Source organism: Ascidia mentula, chromosome 7, assembly GCF_947561715.1.
Source record: "Ascidia mentula chromosome 7, kaAscMent1.1, whole genome shotgun sequence".
In the NCBI taxonomy this organism is placed as follows: domain Eukaryota; kingdom Metazoa; phylum Chordata; class Ascidiacea; order Phlebobranchia; family Ascidiidae; genus Ascidia; species Ascidia mentula.
The window spans coordinates 19,095,825-19,118,903 of NC_138572.1; the positions used below are offsets into that span (position 1 = coordinate 19,095,825).

At 37.0% G+C, this 23,079-nt stretch overlaps 1 protein-coding gene across 1 annotated transcript in view; it reads right to left on the reverse strand.

Annotated features, from left to right (window-relative positions):
• Positions 1 to 14,100: 14,100 nt before the first annotated feature.
• The window catches only part of LOC145909738 (uncharacterized), a 56,504-nt gene continuing 47,525 nt past the window's right edge, over positions 14,101 to 23,079 (reverse strand). The window contains exons 36-51 of the mRNA XM_082997090.1: positions 20,886 to 21,041; positions 20,722 to 20,832; positions 20,273 to 20,370; positions 20,044 to 20,214; positions 19,544 to 19,737; positions 18,557 to 18,771; positions 17,199 to 17,360; positions 16,801 to 16,974; positions 16,553 to 16,708; positions 16,391 to 16,501; positions 15,603 to 15,700; positions 15,351 to 15,542; positions 14,708 to 14,960; positions 14,609 to 14,648; positions 14,352 to 14,453; positions 14,101 to 14,272 (exon numbers count right to left, since the gene is read on the reverse strand). Coding sequence (XP_082853216.1) covers positions 14,247 to 14,272; positions 14,352 to 14,453; positions 14,609 to 14,648; positions 14,708 to 14,960; positions 15,351 to 15,542; positions 15,603 to 15,700; positions 16,391 to 16,501; positions 16,553 to 16,708; positions 16,801 to 16,974; positions 17,199 to 17,360; positions 18,557 to 18,771; positions 19,544 to 19,737; positions 20,044 to 20,214; positions 20,273 to 20,370; positions 20,722 to 20,832; positions 20,886 to 21,041 — 2,259 coding nt within the window. The 3' untranslated portion in view covers positions 14,101 to 14,246. The remainder of the gene's footprint in view (positions 14,273 to 14,351; positions 14,454 to 14,608; positions 14,649 to 14,707; positions 14,961 to 15,350; positions 15,543 to 15,602; positions 15,701 to 16,390; positions 16,502 to 16,552; positions 16,709 to 16,800; positions 16,975 to 17,198; positions 17,361 to 18,556; positions 18,772 to 19,543; positions 19,738 to 20,043; positions 20,215 to 20,272; positions 20,371 to 20,721; positions 20,833 to 20,885; positions 21,042 to 23,079) is intronic.

Below are 23,079 nucleotides of genomic sequence, written 5' to 3' on the forward strand. Positions count from 1 at the left end.
GATGTTCAAAAATTCACTGTGCCATAAGATCGAATGGACGCTATTTGTTAGAGCAGTGCTTTTCAATCTGTGGGACCATCCGCAGTGGTGCGGATATGAAAAATTTGTTGTGCGGATGGGTAACATGGTGCAGATGAGTGCGGATGAGTGCGGATGACAATCGACCAATAAATACGCTTTTTAGTCTAAGAATTTTTCATATTTGGTTACGTACACTAGCTTCAAGAAGCAAAGCTAATCCTTTCCCTTTAATCATCGGTAGGTTTCCAATCGTTTAAATTTCGAAACGTCCAAGAAAGAGCAAGTTATCATGAAGCCTGAATGTTGGTAGTATTGTGCGGATGAAATTTTCGTGCCACAGAAAAGTGCGGATAGAATTTAAAAAGGTTGAAAAGCACTGTGTTAGAGAACAATTAAGGTTACAAAAGCATAAAACAAACCCCATCATTCATTTAATTTGCGACAAACAAACTTTAAAAAACATATTTTTGAGCTGCAAATGTTTTACCATGTCTCCTTCAGATCTCATCTCTAATTATTATTTGACTAATTTGCCTTTGAAAAAACAAACAGTCGCAAATTTGATAAACTATCATTTATCTCGCAACTACAATGATTACTATACGCGTCTGACAGAATTATAGGCGTCTGACGTTACGATATGTTTCTGTGCAAATAGGAAAGGACGTATATAATGGCCACATTATTTATCATCATAAAAAATATCTGACGTAACTCCGACAGCTCTTTATATTGCATATTCTATTTAACGCACCCACTACTTTTGTGAATGTGAAGTGACTTAAAAAAAACCTGGACGAGCTTGACCCTGAATGCCATTCCACTGTCGACGACGCCTTCTTTAACTTCAACATCTCCCAATGCCCCGCTATAACCAATGTACAAAAAGCAACAATTAAATTTGTTTAATTTTATTTTAAAGTGTACACCAGGTGGCGACAGAAGTCCATGTTTCAACACATGCCAGTTTTTTTTCGCATCACGTTTCGACCACATCGTTACGTAGATACGAAAGCTGTCCCCCATAAACCACAATACTGGTTTCCAGCACACTAAGCTTTCATTTCCCTTAACCAACATCTAAAATCACGATATATCGTTCCTAATATTGCTTTGTTCTTATCTTAGTATTGGATTATTCTTTTGCTTTCTTGTTGCGTAAACCACGTGTTTTTCACAGCCTGCAGGTTCTGATGTGATTGAGATGACGTACACAATATGGAACCAAAAACAAACGGATCTCTCCGACCCAGTGCAACGTTACATTCCATACGCCTTGAACTTTACTTGTATATTCAGCGCAACAGCTGAGTTGACATCCGTCAACATTCTGCCTCAGATGGAGTAAGTAAGCGTTCTTTGTTCCTTTGTAACTCACACTTCACGTTGCAACTATATTTGTTTAACCTCAGTGAAGTTATGGCTGCACTGGATCCAGTTTCCGGAGAGTTCGAAATGTCCCTCCAACTTTACGACAACGACGCCTTCTCTTCTGCTCTGGCAGCAGACGCTTCCATCACCGTTCCCTACTTCTTGTATGGAAAGGTTGCTCTTGATCAAGTTACTGACGGGGAGTTTATTGTTGAGGTAATCATGAACCAACTTAACTCAATACGTGTGTAATGCCTTCATTCATTTAAGCTTGAAACGTGTTGGGCGACGCAGACCTCGGACCCGAACACAGAACCTTCTTACCCCATCATATCTGGACAGTACGTTTACTTTTATGTTATCTTATTTGTTTTCAGCTTTGAGGTAGCAGTTTCAGGAAAATAACTAAATTTGCGAAACTGTGAATCACAAAAAGCACACAAAGGATAAACGAAATTATATTGCATCCATGTTGAAACGAGATACCAACTGATTCTATGCAAATGTTCTGAAGATGAACCAACTGGAACCAGGGAGGTATTGAGAAACTTCCAGACCGATCATTCAACCTTCAGGTTGCAGACCTTTGTGTGGACCAACGTTAGTGACGTGGAACAAATGATTTTCGTTCATTGTTATTCCACAATTTGCCAGAATTCAACTGGAGACTGTGTTGACCCTGTAAGTATGCAAACCGTTTTACTTCATGTCGTGCGCTAACGAATACACGAGTCCGCCTTTTAACGAAACCACGGTTTACAAACGTATGTTTTGCTTTTATAACTTATTGTTATTTTCCAGGGTTGTATGAGGAAACGCCGTTCTGTTGATCCAGACCACCACAGACGCCTAACATTCGGACCCATAGAAATCGCACAAGCTGATAATTGTTACAACGTAAGAAATAACAGTTGTTGAATAATTGCTAAATAATTATAGATTTTTGTTTATTGTTGAAGGAAATGTGTTCGGACGTGTGTGAAATTGTTGAGGGAAAAGCTGAGTGTTCGTGTTTCGAGGGAAGAAAACTTACCAGAGGAGGCAAAATTTGCACAGGTAATAAAATCCTCAGCGATCCAAACAAGGTCTGAATACATAGAAATAATATAACATGTTTTCGTGTGTTTAGATGTGGAGATGGAAACAACAGAAGAGATGAACTTTACATTTACTCTACTTGCTGTCGGGATTCTTCTCCTTACCGTGGGAGTGATTCTGTATTTCATTCACAAAAAACCTTCCGTGTATAACGTTATATAATCATCCGCATGAGGGCGCACGTGCACAAACAAACAAATTTGGTTGGATGGTCAAAAATGCTTGCATAAACTCTACGTATTCCACTGTTAAATTTAAACTTCCAGAAAACGGTTATGCTCCATATAATCTAGTAGTTTGGATTCAAATATTTCCGCGTGCTACTTTACACGATGTTTAACTTTTCAATATTATACGGATCAATGGGAGGATGAATTCCTACAAAGAACAAGAATTTATTTGGTAATATTTTGAGTATATTTTTGGCGCCTTGTTAATTTGGGGCAACTGGAATAAAATCAAATGGACAAAATGAGTTTTGTGTAATTTGTATAATTGTAAGGGCCAGGTTTAATTCTGTGTAATTTGTATAATTGTAAGGACCAGGTTTAATAACAACATAGGAAGGGTAAGCGGAAAGTTTGTGTGTTGAAGTTGCGTCACGCAGTCAAACGGTAATACTTACAACTACCAGTGCGAGTAACAGGAAAGTTATTTTGTATCACGTCGAACGACGAAAGGTTTTGACAACGGGGTTTTCCGCAGAACCAACAACATCCTGGTCGCAGTAAAACAGACAGCATTAACTTAATTTACGCCCTATAAGCCTCTAAAGAAACAAATCCAACACAAAAACCACCGTCCAGAGCTCCAGTATTATACACAGCTTTCTAGTTGCAACTCAGTCACAACTAAAATGCGAGCATGCGGTTCAGATTTCAAAACAATGGACGTGACGTACACTGTGTATTGTTACGTATTTGCAACACGTGGTCATGATAACATTACACAGCAGCGCCACCAGCGTGAATCTACATCCACTTTTGGTTTGCATTATTTTTTTTTCCGATACCAGTCAACTTAATTGAAAGCTAAGGAATTATTCAAATCAAATCAAGTGTATTTTTGCAAAAAAAGGCAACTCCGCGTATGAACAATATACAAAGAAATAAAATGGCATTGGCACCGATAAAACCATAAAGGTTATCGAGTCAGGCGCCCATGTAAAGGTGATTTCCTCACGGAGAATCACCGTCTGTCGTAGGATCGCAGCCAGTCGCACTGGGGAGGTGATGGGTTGCGACAGGTTGCATGTGAGGAAAGGTGGAGGTTGCGCTTGTTGATTCATCGTAGGTCTTGATGATATGTTTAATGTATTATAGTAGGTTTGATAATGCTCCCCCGAGGTTTGTTGCAACAAATAAAAGCAAAGTGTTGTATTTCTATCCAAACATTAACGGATACCTCGTTTTTTGCAACAGCGAAAAAGCCAGTTTCACACAAGTGTGATGGGACAAAGTGAATTAAAATCCGTGAATTCAGACGTTGGAAGATACAAAGGCTATAAAAGTAAACTTGCGTCGCCCCATCCGGGAACCAACCGGTGATCACGTGCAAAAACTTGTCGTCACTCATTCTGAAACTAAATCCGTTTCACACTATTAACCTTAAAGCACAATAATGATATTAGAGTGGACATTCGTCATTAAAAATTACATGACGTCACTCAGTATGCAATGTTGCTGCGTCAATAGGTGGGCGTAAGTTCTATGCGTACTTGCAACGTCGGTGCTGGATACAGTTCTGCTTGGTAGTGGCAAATAGTTAAGAATAAGTGCTGAGCGTTGAACAGTCACAAATAACCTTGTGAAAATATGCGTTTGAAGACTTCTGAGATTCGGTTCATGCAAAACAGTATTAACAAAAAGTTTTGGGACAAAAAGGCGTAAATCGCACGATAGGCGCGATCGTTGCCGGTTCGATAAGTGTTGACGACATCGAGCCTATTAGAGTAACTGAGCGCGATGGAAAGTATTACAGCTTGGATAACCGACGACTCTACGTGTTTCGGGTTTTGGAAAAACGTGGAATACTGAATTACATTGACGTACAATATCCTTGTTCTTGGGATGACAGAAAGTTTACAACCAAGAACGATGGCTACAAAATCAAAGTTCGCTTTGGATTAACTCTTGACCACACTTTTTAAACCCTTGAGCCACGGCAACAATACGATGTTTTCATGCCTAATATAATAATAACAAAGTTGTTTTCGAAAGTTGAGATTCTGGGTCTCTTTTCGAGTCACAAAGCTGAGATCAGTGGTCACCTACTGGGGTGCCGCGAGCCTTTTTTCATATTCACTTCGATATAAAAACTTTTATGCAAATTATTTTACAATTACCTACATTTCGCTTCAATTAGTCAATTAGAAACTGCAGTCATCTAGTTGTAGAATTTAATACAAATCATATACGCCTCGCAAAATCTTAAGCCTTTTGGTGCTGCAGCATCCCAAAAAAATCTTAGGAACGAGTGGTTGTGGATACGTTTTTAACACAAAAAGCTTACCAAGCAATACAACAATTTTTCTCCCAGCACTTAAGTATTTGACAGTTACGAAATTTATACATTTTTCATTTTATACTCGCCCTATAAATCTTGTTAAAGTACCGGGGTGCAAGTTTTTCCATAACAGCATAATATACGCATTGACACTTGATCACGGCACAAACTTGTTCTAACATCAATATGGCCCGATGACAGTTAAGTAAGCTTCAAATGTTTGTGAATTGTTGTGAATAATTTGTCATGAAAAGATATCAGAATTCTGTTTATATAACTGGCATTGTTAAACCTTTTGTGAATAAAATATATTTCCCAGTTTTTAAAGTTCAATTTTTTGCTATTTTAGGAACGCTGAAATGATTGGAGATGTGGATAGAAACGAAACACAACCCAACTGCGCTATTTTATAGATTGTATTTTGTTAAATAGGCCACAGTATTCACATGGTGAACCCTAATTCAAAATAATTTCTGAAAGTGCGAAAAAGCGACCCTGTAGCCTAAACAGGAAAGGCTCTACTGCTATAAAGTCATGCATGCGTAGCCTATATCTCTTTTGGTTGCTATGAATGATATTCTCCAGCATATATCGTTTGGGTTTTTCTAATGCAAAGTTTCTCAAAGATTGTGTCTCGAAAGTTTCACTAATTAAGACTATAAATTTTAAAAATGTTTGGCATTTGTCGGTAAAATTGAAATATATGAGAACGTTATATATATAAGCTTCTGTGTTAGCACTGTACTTATTGGTGTAATCGCCTCTTTCCTTCTTGACGAACAAACAATATTGAAAGTGCGGGTTACTGTGGAGTTAAGGGTATGCTTAGCCCATATGGACAAGACAATTGCTTCGCAGCAAAGCCTATGCTGTTGTGTATATACATGTATTGAATTAAACTGACTTATACGTGATGACTACTGCTTGTAGCGTTGTTTCAACATTTAAAATTAAAATGATTGTGACGCAATCTGATCCAGAGGATCCAAGTGTGCTGTTCCTAAAAATTTAAAACAATCCCGTTATGCCGCAAATGGATTGTATATTTTAGGAAAGATAATTAACAGGTATTGTTTTGTTTTTTGTTATGCCGCAGTTGCTTTTCGGTTGAATAAAGCTTGCATACATGAGAACAAAACCTACACAACGTACATCGCAGATGTATCGCCAAATGTTAATTTACTTAGAAAATTAAGGTAGCTGTTGTTCAAACGAACAACCAAATAAACCCACTCCTCTGTTTATTCAGTTGGGTTCAAAACATGATTCCCTTGATGTTTTAACCGGAAATCTATTGCAGAACAACATTGTGGAAAACATCATAATAAACTAAAAACAGCCAATAATCGTTTTGTTGGTGCCTGAACCATTCCAATTTTCATTCAGGTTTTGTTTACTCACGTGGTTTTACAGGTCAAAAATTAGTACCGGCCGCTAGTCATTACAGTAAGTGCTTTTCGGTTCTTCATTTCCGTAAGAGTTTACTCTTGATATTGTTCATTGACGATTCCCACAGCGGAAAAACTACAACAGAATAACTCCGTATTTTTGTTGTTTTTGTTTGCAGAAAACTTGTGATTGTGTTTTTTTGCAAAAAAAGTTACAAACTGACCTTGTTCGTGCAAAGCTTCCAAAAGACGTGTGAAAGCAAACTCAACATTAGAAAGAACTTCAATTGTCAGATTTTGAGGATTTCGACATCTACTTTTAGTCGTGTTTTATTTGTGTTCAACCCGCGAGTTATTTGCACCGTATAAATGTCAGTGCACAAAAATATTTAATAAACGATTTATTAGGGGTTGCAACAGTTGTCACGTTGATGTATTAAAATTATTGCCAGAAGAGCCGTCTAGCAGCAATAAATCATGCTTGGAAGCATCAGTGGTAAATTAATTTATCTAAACGCTCATGTTAAAACAAAATAGTAGAACAACGCCTGTTTGAAGGCAGATACGACACGGCCATAACAACATTGCGTATAACTAAAGGTACATCTACAACAAACATATTTCCAAAGTTTTTCGGTTCTACGTCAACTAAAAAATGTAGAAAACTGCACGAAAAGTAGCGCCGAACAAAAATCGTAAACCTTTTTCTCTGTGGCGAATTTGATGCTACACAATTAAAGTTCTCGCGTCAAAAAATGCATTGTTCACATAGGAGAAGGCGCCTTATATTGCAGGCATCAAATAGTTTCAAACATAGGAGAATCCACAGATTACGTTACCTCAAAGGTCAGGACAAGGTTTTACATCATACAAAAATATGTCATTGTGACGTCACAAACCAAAGGCTTATCTGTCCCTGATTATCTGAAGACCAAAGGGTATAGCAGCAACGACATTACTCTGCACTTCGATAAGACGGGGATGTTGCGTTTCTTTGGTCAGTGACATTACATGACGCAATTTTGGGTGTGATGTCATAAGATCGTCAAACGTTTTTAATTGTTTGCTTTCTGATTTGTTTGCTTTAACAAAAACGCTGTGAAGGTCCCTTTCGCAATTTTGGGTTTGAATATTGTTTCCAAAACTAAGCACATCAAACTCTTGCAGCCTCCACTCAGTTCTCTAGTTTTTATCTAACATATTTTCAGGTTCACGATGAAGGAACCGATTTAACAACTTTCACCGGAATGTCTGGTGAAGTCCACGTTGTACCAGCTGGAAGAAGTCAAACATTTTCCTGTTCGTTCTCAGAATTACGCACTGGAGAGCCGGTTGTTTTTAATATCGTAGAAAGTAAGAAAAAATTGATAAGTTTTTATTTATTCTCATTTAGTTGTTTGTTTCGGATCGGGTTTTGTTCAAACAGATTACACAAAGGGAAACTTATGCATTCCTAATCGATTGTGTTTTGAGGAATTGACATTTGTACGAATAACCTTACGTTGTCATTTTAACGTTGTGGAAATGGAAACAACAGATGAGATCAACTTTACATTTACTCTACTTGCTGTCGGGTTTCTTCTCCTTACCGTGGGAGTGATTCTGTATTTCATTCCCAAAAAACCTTCCGTGTATAACGTTATATAATCATCCGCATGAGGGCGCACGCAAATACTAATTTGGTTCGTTGGTCAAAAATGTTTTTCAATAACTCGACTGATTTCACTGTTAAATTCAAAAATCCAGAAAACGGTCATGCTTCATATAATCTAGTAGTTTGGATTCAAATATTTTCGCCTGTTCCTTTACACGATGTTTAACTTTTTAATATTATACGGATCAATGGGAGGATAAATTCCTACAAAGAACAAGAATTTATTTGCTAATATTTTATGCATATTTTTGGCGCCTTGTTAATTTGGAGCAACTAATAATTTATTTTGTATCATGTCGAACAACGAAAGGTTTTGACAACTTTTCCGAAGAACCAACAATCGAACTACGATCAATAATTGTGAATTACGCTGGCATTGAATAGGAAAGCTGGAAACTAAACTTGGGCATAGTTTAACTCCACACGGGTTTAGCAGTGTCAGCGAACACACGAAGATCCTTTTGTTTACGCCCTTGTTGCAGTAAAACAGACAGCTAAACTTAAGTTACGCCTTATATGCGTCTAAAGAAACAAATCCAACACAACAACCACCGTCCAGACCTCCAGTCTTATACATAGCTTTCTTATTGGCACTCAATCACCAATAAAATGTGAGTATGCGCTTTAGATTTCGAAAAAATGGACGTGACGTACACTGGGTATTGTTACGTATATGCAACAACGTGGTCATGATAACATTACACAGCAGCGCCACCAACGAGAATCTACATCCACTTTTGGATTGCAACATCATTATCAATCAAATATGCAAGTGGCGGGAATGAACACAACTTGTATATGGGCGACGCCTTGTCGCTTGGCGGAGACCTTATATTCGCCTTCATCCATTGGGGAAACGTGCTGCGTTGTACGTATTTCACAAGCGCGTTTTCGGCCTCTCGTAACTCCTCTGCAGTCACTGAGGCACTTGAAAATTTGCATATTTCCTTATGCGATTTTCTTTGAAGTTACTTACGAACACGCAAAATCCAAGCAGTTGCTACCTTTAGACGTCTCCACGACGAAAAGTATTCTATGAACTGGTCAGTTGGTGCTTTATCCGTTGTGGTAAGAAAGACTCCAACTTCTGTGGCAAGGTCAAAACTCTTATAAATCGCTTCGTGGGCAGGTTCCTTTGCAAACAAATTGGGCCATTTATTTGGGCCCATTTTTAAATACAGAGGCCCACCGTGCCACATTCCTGACTTGAGAAATGCTTCTGTCGTCATTCCACGCGAAGCCTGATCTGCCGGATTTAAGTGGGTAGGGACGTGTCGCCAGTCGTGCACACACAATGTACCGCTCAATTTGCGCCAAACGATTACGCGAAAACACCGGAAAACATTTGCTGTCGGCGTTCAGAGACTGCAGGACGATTGAGGAATTCGTCCTAAACCCAATTCTTTTTTAACTATGCAAGACAACTTCACAGCATCCAAAGGTAAGATTCGAGATAAGATCGAGATACGTTGGCCAGATTCCGATAGCAGCGACTTCCGAAGGAACAGGATAGACAGTCATCTTTGGCCATACTCCTGAGGTAACAAACGCTGCCACGAGCGACGGAAGAAGCGTCAGCAAAAAAAATGGAGTTGAAACCCAGACATGTTTTCTCCGGGTTGAAACCCATGGGGAATCTTCACATCGTGGAGTCGAACCAAGCTGTCGCTCCACCTTTTCCAATACGAGCGAATTGTTCCATGGACTTCCTCGTCCCAACCGAGCTTCTGTCGGCACAGTTCTCGGTACACCAGTCGAGCTTCAAGTACAACCGGTGCAACAAACCCCAGTGGGTCAAACAGTGAATTTGTTATGGCAAGTATTCCGCGGCGGGACAGAGGTTTGTTAGATACATCGACATAAATTTTAAAATCGTCAACAGCGATGTTCCAACCAATTCCCAAAACCGCTTCCTGTGCTTGACCAAAAAGCGCGACGTCCTGTACTACTTTAGCCCTTACGTCATCTGATCATCGCGTTGTCGTTTCCAATCAGCAGCATCACTGAACCTCCATCGATCATCTGCAGGTCAACTCCACGCAAGAGCTCGTAACTTTGCAACCTTCCTTTGCTGGCCATCTTGCCTGGTGCTACTGGGATCCTGTCCACCAGCACAACCTCTGGCAGATATAGACTTTCCCCTCCTCTTAAGGGCATAACAGCGAATGACACTGAACTTGTATCGACATCCACCGGTTCGTTGGTCGTCATGGTGCACATTTTAAAGCGTACACCGTTGTTGCCTGTAGCTGCTCGGCCAGCTGCCGTTCACAAAACATCTGATTAGATCCCGAATCGCGTAGATCGCACGTAATTCACTTCATATTTCCCACTTCTGGCTTACCGCCACTATATCGAGGTAAGCAGGAGTTTTAACAGTTCTGGCCCCGACGAGGAGTACATACAGTCTGCGCTCGTGCTCTGTGTAACGTTTGGTTTCTCATCCATTTGAGACTTTTCGGCCCACTTTGAGTTGTGAAGTACCGCGTGGTGGTTGATGCTACGACATCCGTCCTTGCCGCACTGCGTTGCACTGCCGCAGTCGCGAACCTTATCATGTACTGGTTTGGTGCAGTGTTGCAACAAATAAATGAGTTTTAGGTCGTACGAATCGACCTTGACAGTTGTATGAAGTTGGTAACGATTGACAAAACTCCAATAATCCAGTGGATCCCCTTCGAATTTCTCGACATTAGGTTTTGGAAGAAATCGCTCACCAACCTCCGGTTGACCACGTCGGTTACGTTGAACAGGTCGTTCATCTGTTGAGTTGGGTAGTCCGTTGTATGGTGATGGTCCAGCACGAGCAGGTTCATCTTAGGGTTTGTGGTCGGCTGTGGTTTTACGGCTCCCTCTGGTTTGCTAGGACCAGAACTGTCTATAAGTGGGGTTGAAGACCCTGAAAAGCCAGGGTGTTGAATCCCAACAATCGCTGTGTCAATGGTAGGGAACAGTGTGTGTATTTCCCGGTGCTTTATTATAACTTGCTGTAACTGTTGTTTTCCCGCCATTTAACATCACGTGATTTCACAAGCGGTGTAAGCGTTATATATTTTTTCGTGTTGGTACGTTTTCTTGGTGTTGGTTGTGTGCTGTACCAGTACCATTACCCTGAGGAAGCCTTGTTGGATAACAGGCGAAACGTCAATCAATAAAGTTACGTTTTTATTGTACTAGAAAAATTGTTTAGCCACCCCCTGGGGGCATTTGTCCCCCTGGTTAGTCAATATTTTGACAAAAAAAGCAACAAAAATTGGAACTGGATTTTGCAGAAAAATGACTACCCACTCATTTGCATTTTTTTGTAAGTTCCAACTCTTCTCTATACAATGGCATCAAATTTAGTTGCTGAAAAAGTGTCAAAGCCCTCCCCCCAGGGCTGTTTGTACCCCCCTGTTGGTCATATGATCTTCCAGGAGGCCCAACAAGTCCTTGCTCTGTACAGTTTCATCCAGGAAGGAATTTTTTTTAAACTTTGAAGAATATTAGGTCGCTATGTATGTCACAAGACCCATCAACGGTCATTGGGAAACAAGCGGAACAGTCGCTAGATGCATTACAGCCGAGGGCCTTGAAAACAGGATTTCTCCAATTTAATACCCATATAGGCCCTTAGGCGAAATTAAAAATTTTTTAAATGGTAAAATAGACATTAAATTTGCACTGAAATGTGTTCATTTATGCAATTTAAGCATCATGGAAGGGTTTTAAACCAGCTTCAGTCATCCATCGTCACCTAGTGACGAAATTGTTTTTTTTAATGCCTAATGTACATAAAGTATGGGGGTCTGTTGCTTGTCTTCCGCCTTTTAAACAAGTTGAAATACAGCTTAAAATGCATGAATTTCCTTTATTGTCATTCCGCAACACATTTTGAGTCATTTATAACACATAGTTTTTGTGATGTATTCTTCATTCATCATTAATTGAAACTTGTGTCATGTCATTGAGCATGTGTACATACTGTCGCTGCACAACATATGTATTGAGACTAAAAAAGGCTCTAAAACGTATAAACATATGGCCGAGGGTTAAAATCCAAAGTTATTATGATGCCCAAGTCCAACACATGCCCAAGTCCTGACGGTCAACAAAGTGGCATGGGAAAAAGTTAGGAACACGAAACTAACTTCCGGTTTAGTTCAATTCCTAATCGGACAATTTAGTAGGAAAAAATTGCAGACATGGTGGCAGCAGAATAAACGCAAGGCAGTGACTTTATGGTTGCGTTATAAACCAAGTCATATAGTTATAAACTACGTAAATCAGGTTTAAACAAACGTAGGTATTGTTTGGCAAATAATAAGTAAGTTTAAATTAAACAAAAGTATTTCTTGGGCGAATAATTGTTAAAGTAAGCCTAAACATAGGTATTTCCTTAATAAATAATTAATGGTCAAATTAAACATAGATTTTCCTAGGCAAATAAATAATATGACGAAATTAAATCATAAATAACCAAGATAGGGCACTTAGGAAATCAAACCATAAATTGGTAGGCAAGTTCAGGTTGCAAGCAAGTTGCGCAATAAACCCGACAGGTTACATGCAGGTTGCGCAACAATCCCTGTGGCCAACCGCAGGCTATATAAGCAGGGCCACTAGGGCCTGCGGGTCAGTCTGGTCTAATACCGTTACCATGAGAGGATCTAAGATGTTGGTTCTTCTTTAGTACACTGTATAGGAGCCACAATTATACTGTACTGTACTTGGATTTATTTATTTATTTTTTTACTTGGATTTTTCAATAAACGGATATATGGACAACTACAATTGGTTGCAAGCATTGAAATGGATTTACGGGTACAGACAAGCAGATTGGTCTGCGTACGGAGTGCCGCCTGAGTTAGTGATGGCTGATCAGGAGTTATTGCGAGATTTCTTTATCTCGCCTCGGAATCATTGCTCACACCAAACACCGATTCAAGATTACTTTACTTATTCTACATTCAGTCATCAGTGGGTGATCAAGTCAGGTGGTTACGCATGTTTCGAAAAACCACCGAATTCGGAATTTACTAGCCGGGGTGACGAAGTCCGGAGTTACTTATTTCGTTAAATGTATGACGAAAGACTGAGAGTCGGCCAATTCGAATACCACCCAGATGGGCAAAACTCCCGAGTTGTTTGTACACCTGGGTACGAACCCGTAGAGGCTCTCCGTTATTTCAGAGCACTGCCCCTCTGCCAAGTGATTAGCAGGTTCGGAGTTCAAGGTTGCTTGCCACCGGTTCAAGACTTGTGTGATCCTCTACATCTATTGCGGCAATACAAACGGGTGTTGCCATGACTGGTGCATGATGTTTTGGTGTAATTTATGTGAACCACTTGAGGTTGGTGGCATCATTTTCTGCTTATTAGCTGTACTGCTGGTAGCCCTGCTGATGAGGTCAATTTCTGTTGTTTAGGTGGTGTTGGCAAAACAGCCATAACTCTGGGATCGATGATCAACGAGGTGTGAAACTTCACATTGTGATTGGTGAATGTCACATGTACTGTGCGGCATAGGCCAATTGGGATTCTGACTGGTTGCCCTACTATTGAAGTTTTGTAGGTAATTAGACACTTCCGTAACAAAAAAGGTCTATTCTTCTTTATTTCATACTGGACTACTCGTGCATCTTTCTTCGTACAGTTTAGGAGTGAGTTCTGCTAGCGTTTGGCTGTTTGTACTGCCAGACTAACTAGTCATGTTGTTTATTTGTTGCCTGATGAATTGTGCGACACAGACCATTCTGATTGCTTTAGTTTTTATTAGTCTTTCGCCGGTCAGCGGTTTTTAAAAGCAATTTCGGTTAAAAGTGACTTTCGTCAGTTCAGAATATTCGTTTCGCGAAATTGTATTTGCCAAAACGATAAGAAAAAACTGTAGCCTAGACAACAATTCCTTGCTAGAAAATAAAGCGCAAGTACCACGAACGTATATTGTAGTGGTTACAATTATTGCCAATCAATATTACCACGTAACGTGCTAGACAAAAATACACTACAAGAAATTTAGAGAATTATTTTTTGAAATACGCTTCGAAAGAGCATAGTTGCAAAGGCTGCACTTTTGGCCAATCAAAATCCATCTCCAATAAACACATATTGCACAAACGTGACGAGTACAAACACGGTTGGGAATGACGTCCAAATCAGCTAATATATACACAACACAAACAAATCCCTCTAAATGTTTCCACAAGGAAAACCATGAAATAAGAACATCATGTTGCACTCGTTGACGGTTTGTCTGAATATATAAAATAAAAAGCACAATGTAACAAGTTGCATGCATTCTATAATATTTATCTTAATTCGTTTTTTATTACCTGAAGAAACGAAAGTTAAGTAAATATTGTTGACATTCCCAGCACCAAGCACACCACCATGAGATACTTTGGCCCCGTCAGCATTTATATTTTGTGACAAACCTAAAATGATTGTTTTTGTATTGGGTTTTATACAAATCACATTATTTCAGGAAGAAAAATTAAGTCTTATGACGACACGAAGGAGCCACGAAAAGTCAGCATTAAACAACTAGAAAAATGTGTTGCAGTTTTCAAAAATGCATTTTAATTATTACCTGTTTTTCCTGATCCTGTAGAACTACTTTCGGACCTCTTCTTAACAAGAATTATTGATGAGAGTTTTACAGCAAAGAAAATGAAGTTAATTTTCCTACCTCAGTACCAAATTGAATCATGGGAATTATTCCTCGATTTCCTTTCCCATAAACGGTTTCACCATCATGGATAACCGAAATTTTACACTTTTCAAAAAAATCTGCCACACCAGTGTTGTTGAATTTCAAAGTGATGCGTCCCCTAACTACAGGTAGTTCACATAAATCAGACAATTCACATCTGTTAGGTTCGCATTCAATCTGTGCTGGGCTGTCAATCACCAAGATAGAAGTTTGATTTGATGGAGATTTGCTAAAATACAGATAACAAATATGTAAGGATTTCTCGTGCACTTGCTCCCCACTCAATTCAATAGGTTGTTAAATATGACGTCAAACTACTTTTGTTGTTTGTGCCTAGCTGACAACGTGGCAGAAGTGTGTTATGAATCTGTGCTAATTCTAATTTCCAATTCTATTTGATTAAAGGCTGTAAATGGTAGGCTGATAAACAGTGTTTAAACCGTTTTCCAACACGAATTGAATAAATGCTTTCATTGAGGAATATTTTGACTTGGAAATGAGTAAAGACTGCACTAGACTGTCACAGCCCTGTGGCGCGGCCAACAGGTTTAGCAAGCCTGGATTTGTGGCTCGTTACAAAATATTACAGACAACTAAATTGCATTTGAAGACATCCCACCTTACTTTAAAAGATTCCGGGTCCAAAACTATCTTGCGCCCTCCTTCAGCAGCATTCCATTCAGTGCAAATGTAGTCGTACATGGAAACAACCAAAACGCCTCCTCCTGATATACCTTCCCACTCACCTTTGATTGTTTTCATTTTTCCCCTATTTGGCCAAATGTAATCGTATATTTTGTCAATTGCCCACCTACAAAATAAAAGTTTTGGTGTACACAATACCAACTGTTGCCAAATCCAATATTCCTACCATGAAAAATGAGTTGTACAGAACTGTTGTTTGTAATTATTTTTATAAACACTGGTTTCAAAGTTCATCCATGCGAGCCCATCCACACTTTCTTTAACCTTTAACATTAGGAGGTTGTTATAAATACTACATAATGATTATGAGCTCTATTAATGTAACACTTTTAGGTTTACATTTACCACCTGTTGGCTGACTGAATAAGTTTAATATTTTCCAACTTGGGTGCAAAATATTTGGAGTTTATAACTTTGAGAACTTTGAGATTATAACTCTGCCTGCTCAGTCCTTTATTACCCCGACGCTTTTCTTGCATGCACTCATTGTAGTACTGATGATGAACGCAGTTAGTGTTCGAAACTTTTACTAATGTATAACAGCATTTTAGCTTCGGCTTTCATTTTTTAAATTATTCAACTAATATCCGTTTTTTTCAAAACACACATCCCATTCTTATGGGAACTTACAAATGTTATGCCTTACTCTATAACCTTTGTTTATTTATCGGTGCCCATGCCATTTTATTTCTTTAGTGTATTGTTCATCTGCATAGTTGTTTTTTGCACATTATTTAATTTTCGCAAAGCCAGTTTTTATCTTAATACAGATATTCTCAGGAAATTTGACAAAAACAGAATAGTTCAATTTCTAACAAATAAAACTGAAGCAAATTCAACAAAAGAGAAGTGAGCAGGAACCAATGCGAGATATAATGTGACCACGAACATTTGTTATTTAAAACAATAGGTCAAGCGTACATAATAAACTTTTATCTGCTATGATCAACTTACTTTAATCCTCTGTTGTGTTTCTGAAACAAATGAAGTTGGTAAAGTGATGGAAATGTCCTTTTTAAACTTTAGATGGTTTGGTTCACATTTAAGCATCGGGGTAATTTGAGTCTGCAAAAAAGTTTTCAATCAATAATTTTTTGTTTGAGATTATGTAATTACCGTTTCACTTCGCTTTCCATAATATGAAGTCAGCTTAATCAGTACTTGTTGATCCAAAGCATCTTCAGGGATTTCCACAATACAACCACCAACTTCTAATCTACCTCCTTCTCTCCCAACAAGTGATGAAGTGGAATCCACAAGCTCATAGTTGTCCTATTCATATGTATGTGTTGAATAGAAATCAAAATTGAATTATTAAAAAAATTTTATACTAGCTTTAGCTTTAAGTAACATCATTTTCTTACACGATCTTTCAAGTCCTCCACTTTTGATTTAATCAACTTCCTTCCTTCAGCAGATAAAGTTTGTGACAATTCTTCAGCAGTTTGTTGATAGTTAACAATGTTGTGCAAACAATTAGCAATGTGTTCTGCACCAACTTCATTAATTCTATTCCTGCTAAAGTTTATGGTTTGCATCTGAAAAATAATAATCTTTTTTAATCAGAATTACAAAATACGATGTGCCAGCTAATAATTTGGACCAATCCAGATGCTTTAAAGGTAGTTGACAATTAATAACTTACAAAAAAAACAAGTATTGGTTTAAAGAAAACCTAAACTTCTCGTAAAAATCCAAAGATTTAACAATATATTAAGTAAATGTTTGAACATTGAACAGTAATTTTTATTTCAAGTATTACCATGTAAGGCATTTTGTTGATGGCTGCAGATAACTCGATTACTCCAACACTTGTAACTCCACATCCTTCAACATCAAGGTTTTGAACTTTATCCAAACAATTTGCCAAAATCTTGGCTCCATCATCTCCAAGTGGATTGTTGCTCACTTTTAAAGTTTGCATCTGTAATAATCCAATGTGATAATATCTCATGCTTGTTTTAAATAAAATCACTTCAGGTCTTATTGACAAATGCTTTTGGTGCATTCTGTGAATTCTGTAGACAAGAAGGCTTAATAACAGCATATATGTGAACACTCAATATTTTTCCCAAAGGCATCTTAACTTTGTGCATTCATGCTACATGTGGTTGTTATGTACACATCTAAGTGAAGTGGTATCTCTCAAATCAATGTAGATTACAGGGAAGACAGTGGTACAGGACCTAAGTCTTTGTTATGTGGTTTTATGTTCACACAGAAATGAAAACTAGTAAAGTTAGCCTCTATTCATTGGTTGACATTGTCTCCAATAACAATCTAATTTAGTAATGTATGTTCGGTTTAGGTATCCAATTATTGAAGCCTTTAATTGCGGTTACTATTTTTTACAAACATTTACCACAAGCAAATTCAGCTTTAAAAACAAGTAGAGCATTGCAGTAGTTCACGCGAAATATCGAACGACTTTCGTCCGCAAAACACAAGACATTTCAGTTGCTTATTTACAGGTGCGCTTGCCCAAGTTTAACAAAAAATGCAAAAAAACAAACCCTATATTATGAAACAATGCGATGGTATCTGTATCTTCGACGAGCTCATAAAATAAGCCAAAAAATATCATAATTACACAAAAGTAGAAGTAGAGAACATGTTAGGATTTTTTTTTGAAAAAGTTGCAAAAATGTAGGTGGTTTTATGAAAAAAATAAATCACAAAAACCTCATTCAATTTTCAATTTAATGTTGGCTCAAACCCTTTTCTATGCAATTGCAAAAAAAAATTGTCACAGGAAAGTTGATTTGGCAGGGGCTGTATAGGACATAAGATCCTTCAGGAGACTTTTTTGCTGTGTTTTGTCCAATGCAGCTGCAATCATTTTTTAAAATAGTAATAGTGGACCTTTAAGGGTTACAAGCCACAAGAAATGCTTTTGGGTAAAAAACTAATACTTACATACCTTCAAGAAATACTCATTGCCACTGCATTGGACAATAATTAGCTGATAACATATAAAACTTTATTTTGGGGACTAAATATTGATATGTTGCCTTAATTTGTAACTGTAGTTCAGACTCTTACTTTCAATGGTAAAAAGTAAGTATGAGACAGTATATAGAGATGGTTATTACATTATTAAACCAAGGTATGTATATTTACCTCGTGCTTCATTTGTTTAATTCCCTCACAAAAGAATTTCAGTGTTTCCAGTTTCAAGTTACAGTTACTTAAATCGAGTAACACAACATCATGATTAAATACATCCAGATGTTGTCCAATGGTTTCAGTATGAACAAGTTCAATTCCGATGTTGGAAAAATATAATTCGATTGGACGAATTTCTCCATGTTCATATTCATCACTGTCAGAGGGTTCTGTGATGAGTAATCATAATGTTACACAAAAATTAAAGATTAAATCTAGTGAACTATCTTAAAAAACAAATCAACCAAACTGCATTAATGGAGAATAAACAATAAAATCACATGTTAATTTAGGTCTTGAGACATTTAGGGGCCAAAATATAAAAAAAAACTTCCTGTGTTTGACAGAAATGTGCTAAATTTTGCTACAGATTTTATGTGTTAATTTCAAATGTGAGTTTTATGTTTTTAAATCTTATTGTTTAAGTGTTATAAGTTAAAGGTAGGTTGTAATGCTAATAAAACTTTGAAACCAACTGAATAAATGCATCCACTAACGAAATTGTTTTTTAGTACAAATATTATTGTAAAGAGTTGTTTCGGATGATTGTAAAAAAGTTTACAGTAAGTTTTTTTTTTTTAATTTTTTTCAAGCAATCTATCTACAAACATCAAGATGAGGTTTAAACAAGGATGGTGCTTTTGTGTTAACAATTAAATGAAAGCTGGAAAGACAAATGGCAGCTCATACAAAGAAAATCACCATAGCTACTTGCGTATACAACAACAAATAGTAACACCAATACTACATGATGTTAGAAAGAAAGTTCATTCGTTACCCGATTCCATGCTATCATAATTCAAATTATGTATGAAAAGTTTATGTTGGTTATGTGCACATAGTTATGTCCACATGGAATTAAGTAAGAATAAACTTGATTTACCAAAAGTTTGACACAAATTCTACACAGAATGCTTGTATGTTTTAATATCTTCCAGTTACCATTAAGTTTTTCCCCATTGTAAATGATGAAAATCTTGCACTTTTCATCGTACTCAGTTGAACCAAGTTTCCTCTCAATAATCTCCTTTGTGTTATTTGACTGTTTGTACAAATCATCACATTTGATTGAAACACATCTGATCACTGTTGAGGTTTCCATCACAACAAATGCAATATCACTTGACCCAGGTTTGCTAAATTTGCAGGAAATACAAAATCACTGAAAATATTGCTTATTTCTTATTCAAATATTTTGAATAAAGAACAAACAAAAACATATAACAAACCTCATGCAAACAAATAAATACTAAACTTATTTGAACATGCGACAAACTGAATAGGATAAGTAACAGCTGTATGTACGCCACATACACAATATCAGTTCAGAAATAAATTCAACCAAAATAAATGAAAACAGAAAATTGTTAAACCCCATTTCAAAACCCCATAGCAGGTATAGTTAACTATTACTAAATATATTCAATTAATTAATCTTCTACCGTATTTTGAAAACCTTTGGCAGTAAAATTAACTTGCATCCTTCTTCAGTGATATTATATTTTTCATAAATATGGTCGTACAAAACCCCTCCATATGTCCCACCTCGCCACTCTCTGATTTTTTTCAATTTTTTTTCATTTGGCCAGTTGTTTAATTTTTCAATGCACCACCTGTGAGGTAAAAACATGCCATCACTTTTTGGAATAACGACTCATCCAATAATCTTACCATGCAGTATGATTTGTACAGAACTGATGCTGGAAGTCATTTTGATAAAAGCTGGTTACAAACTCATTCCAGTTCAATCCATCGGCACTTTTGTTAATCTTTAAAATATTGCACTTGGTATCAATAAAAATCATAAAATCACTTCAAAAGTATCTGCAGCCGAACTGTTCTCAAAACACTCCTTGCAAAAGCTCATCATTTTATTCCATAAACTCCGGCCGACCTTAATCATTAGTGCAACACACACCGACATGCATCGGTAAACACACAGACACACATGACTGCACACACATAATCATGCACAAAATCACTAAACAACAAAAAACAGAAAAGAAGAAATTGAGTTTTAAGAAACAAATACTTTGCAAATTAGATGTTGTTTGCATCTTTTGTCATGGATGATTTACGTTGAAATGTTAAATGTGCACAAATAAAAAAAAAACACTTACCACAATCAATTGGTGAGTTTCTGAAACCAATGAAGTTGGTAAAGTGATGGAAATTTCCTTTTTAAACACTAGATGGTTTGGTTCACATTTAAGCATTGGAGTAATTTGATTCTGCAAAAAAAGTTTTTAATGAAGCATTTTCTTCAAATATTTCAAGTAATTACCGTTTCACTTCGCTTTCCATAATATGAGGTCAGCTTTATAAGTTTTTGTTGATCCAAAGCATCTTCAGGGATTTCCACAATACAACCACCAACTTCTAATCTACCTCCTTCTTTTCCAACAAGTGATGAAGTGGAATCCACAAGCTCATAGTTGTCCTATTCATTTGTATGTGTTGAAACTTTTATACTGAGTAATAGATACATAATACAAATCAACATAATTTTCTTACACGATCTTCTAACTCCTTCAATTTGCATTCCATTAACTTTCTCCTGTCAGCAGATAAAGTTTGTAACAAATCTTCAGCAGTTTGTTGATAGTTAACAATGTTGTGCAAACAATTAGCAATGTGTTCTGCACCAACTTCATCAATTCTATTCCTGTTCAAGTTTATGGCTCGCATCTGTGAAATAATAATTTTTTTAATCAGAATTACAAAATATGACGTGTCAACTATTAGTTTAGACCAATCCAGATGCTTTTAAGGTAGTTTCGACAACTAATAATTTACAAAAAAGCAAGTATTGGTTCAAAGAAAACCTAAACTTGTCATAATCATCAAAAGATTTAACAATATATTAAGTAAATGTATGCACATTGTACAGTGATTTTTATTTCAAGTATTACCATGTATGGCATTTTGTTGACTGCTGCAGACAACTCGATTACTCCAACACTTGTAACTCCACATCCGTCTACATCAAGGTATTGTACTTTATGTAAACAAGTTGCCAAAATCTTGGCTCCTTCATCTCCAAGTGGATTGTTGCTGAGTTTTAAAAATTGCACCTAGAACAATCCAATGTGATAGTATATCATGCTTGTTTTAAATAAAAGCACTTCAGGTCTTATTGGTAAATGCTTTGGGTGCATTCTGTGAATTCTCTAAACAAGAAGGCTTAATAACAGCACATATGCGAACACTATTATTTTTTTCCAAAGGCATCTTAACTTTGTGCATTCATGCTACATGTGTTTGATATGTGAACATCTAACTACCACTGAAGTCGCAATGCCTCTCAAATCAATGTAGTTTACAGGGAAGACAGTGGTACAGGACATAATGCTTTCTACTTCAGCTTTATATTATTTGTTTACTTCAGTTGTTTGAAAATTGGCATTTGTCACAGAAGTGAAAAAAAATAAAAAATGTCAATTCAATTGCAAAAAAACACTTTCAGAAGTCCTTGTTTTGTGGTTTTATGTTTGGACATAAATTAAAACTAGTAAAGTTAGCCTCTATTCATCGGTTGACATTGTCTCCAAAAACAATCTAATTCAGTGATGTTTGTGTGAGAATGAATATAAATAAATAATACATAAATCACAACAGCCTTGGTTTTACCTCGTGCTTCATTTCCTTAATTCCATCACAAAAGAATTTGAGTTCTTCCACTTTCAAGTTACAGTTACTTATATCGAGTAACCCGACAGATCGTTTGTACAGAACCAGACTCTGACCAATAAGACGAGCACGATCAAGTCCCATCGGTTGGTTGGGAAACTGTAATTGCATCGGAGGAAATTCTGTGTGTTGATGTTTTATTTTAACAGAAGATTCTGGAAAATAGATAAAAAGATGTGCATGAGTTTTTATAAATTTATTTTGAAAAATTTTCCCTTCTAAGCCAAAAACAAGCAGTAAGAAAATCAAACTTCATGATTTTAGCTGCATCTTTGTTACAGCACTCAAGAAAAAACATTTGCAATTACTAAAAAACGAATGCACGTCAACTGATGACAAAAATAAGATTTAAAGAAGCAAAAGCTGTAGTAAAAGAAAGAATTCACTTGTTGGTTGGTGGTGGTCAATTTATTTACGTGGAAAGTTTATTGTAGAGGGTTTATGAACAAAGTAACATTCACATCCTGTTATTACCTAGCTTCCTGCGATAGGTAAAATGTAAGAATATAGTTTAGACAAAGAATATTTTTCACCTTGTTTTTCTGCATCACTTTCAGAAAAAGTGCTTGTAACATCGCTAATGAAACCAGAATCTGCTGTGGATCTTTGATCAAAATCCTTCAAATCTGCTGTTGATATTCCACCTGTAATGCAAGTGATATACACAATATAGATACCAATGAAAAAGGGATTGTTTTGTTTCACAAATTAAGTGTTAATTCCTACCTGTTGAACTTAAATCATCCCCAGGTTGTATTTCATCCATATGAATTTTCTGCAATACAAAA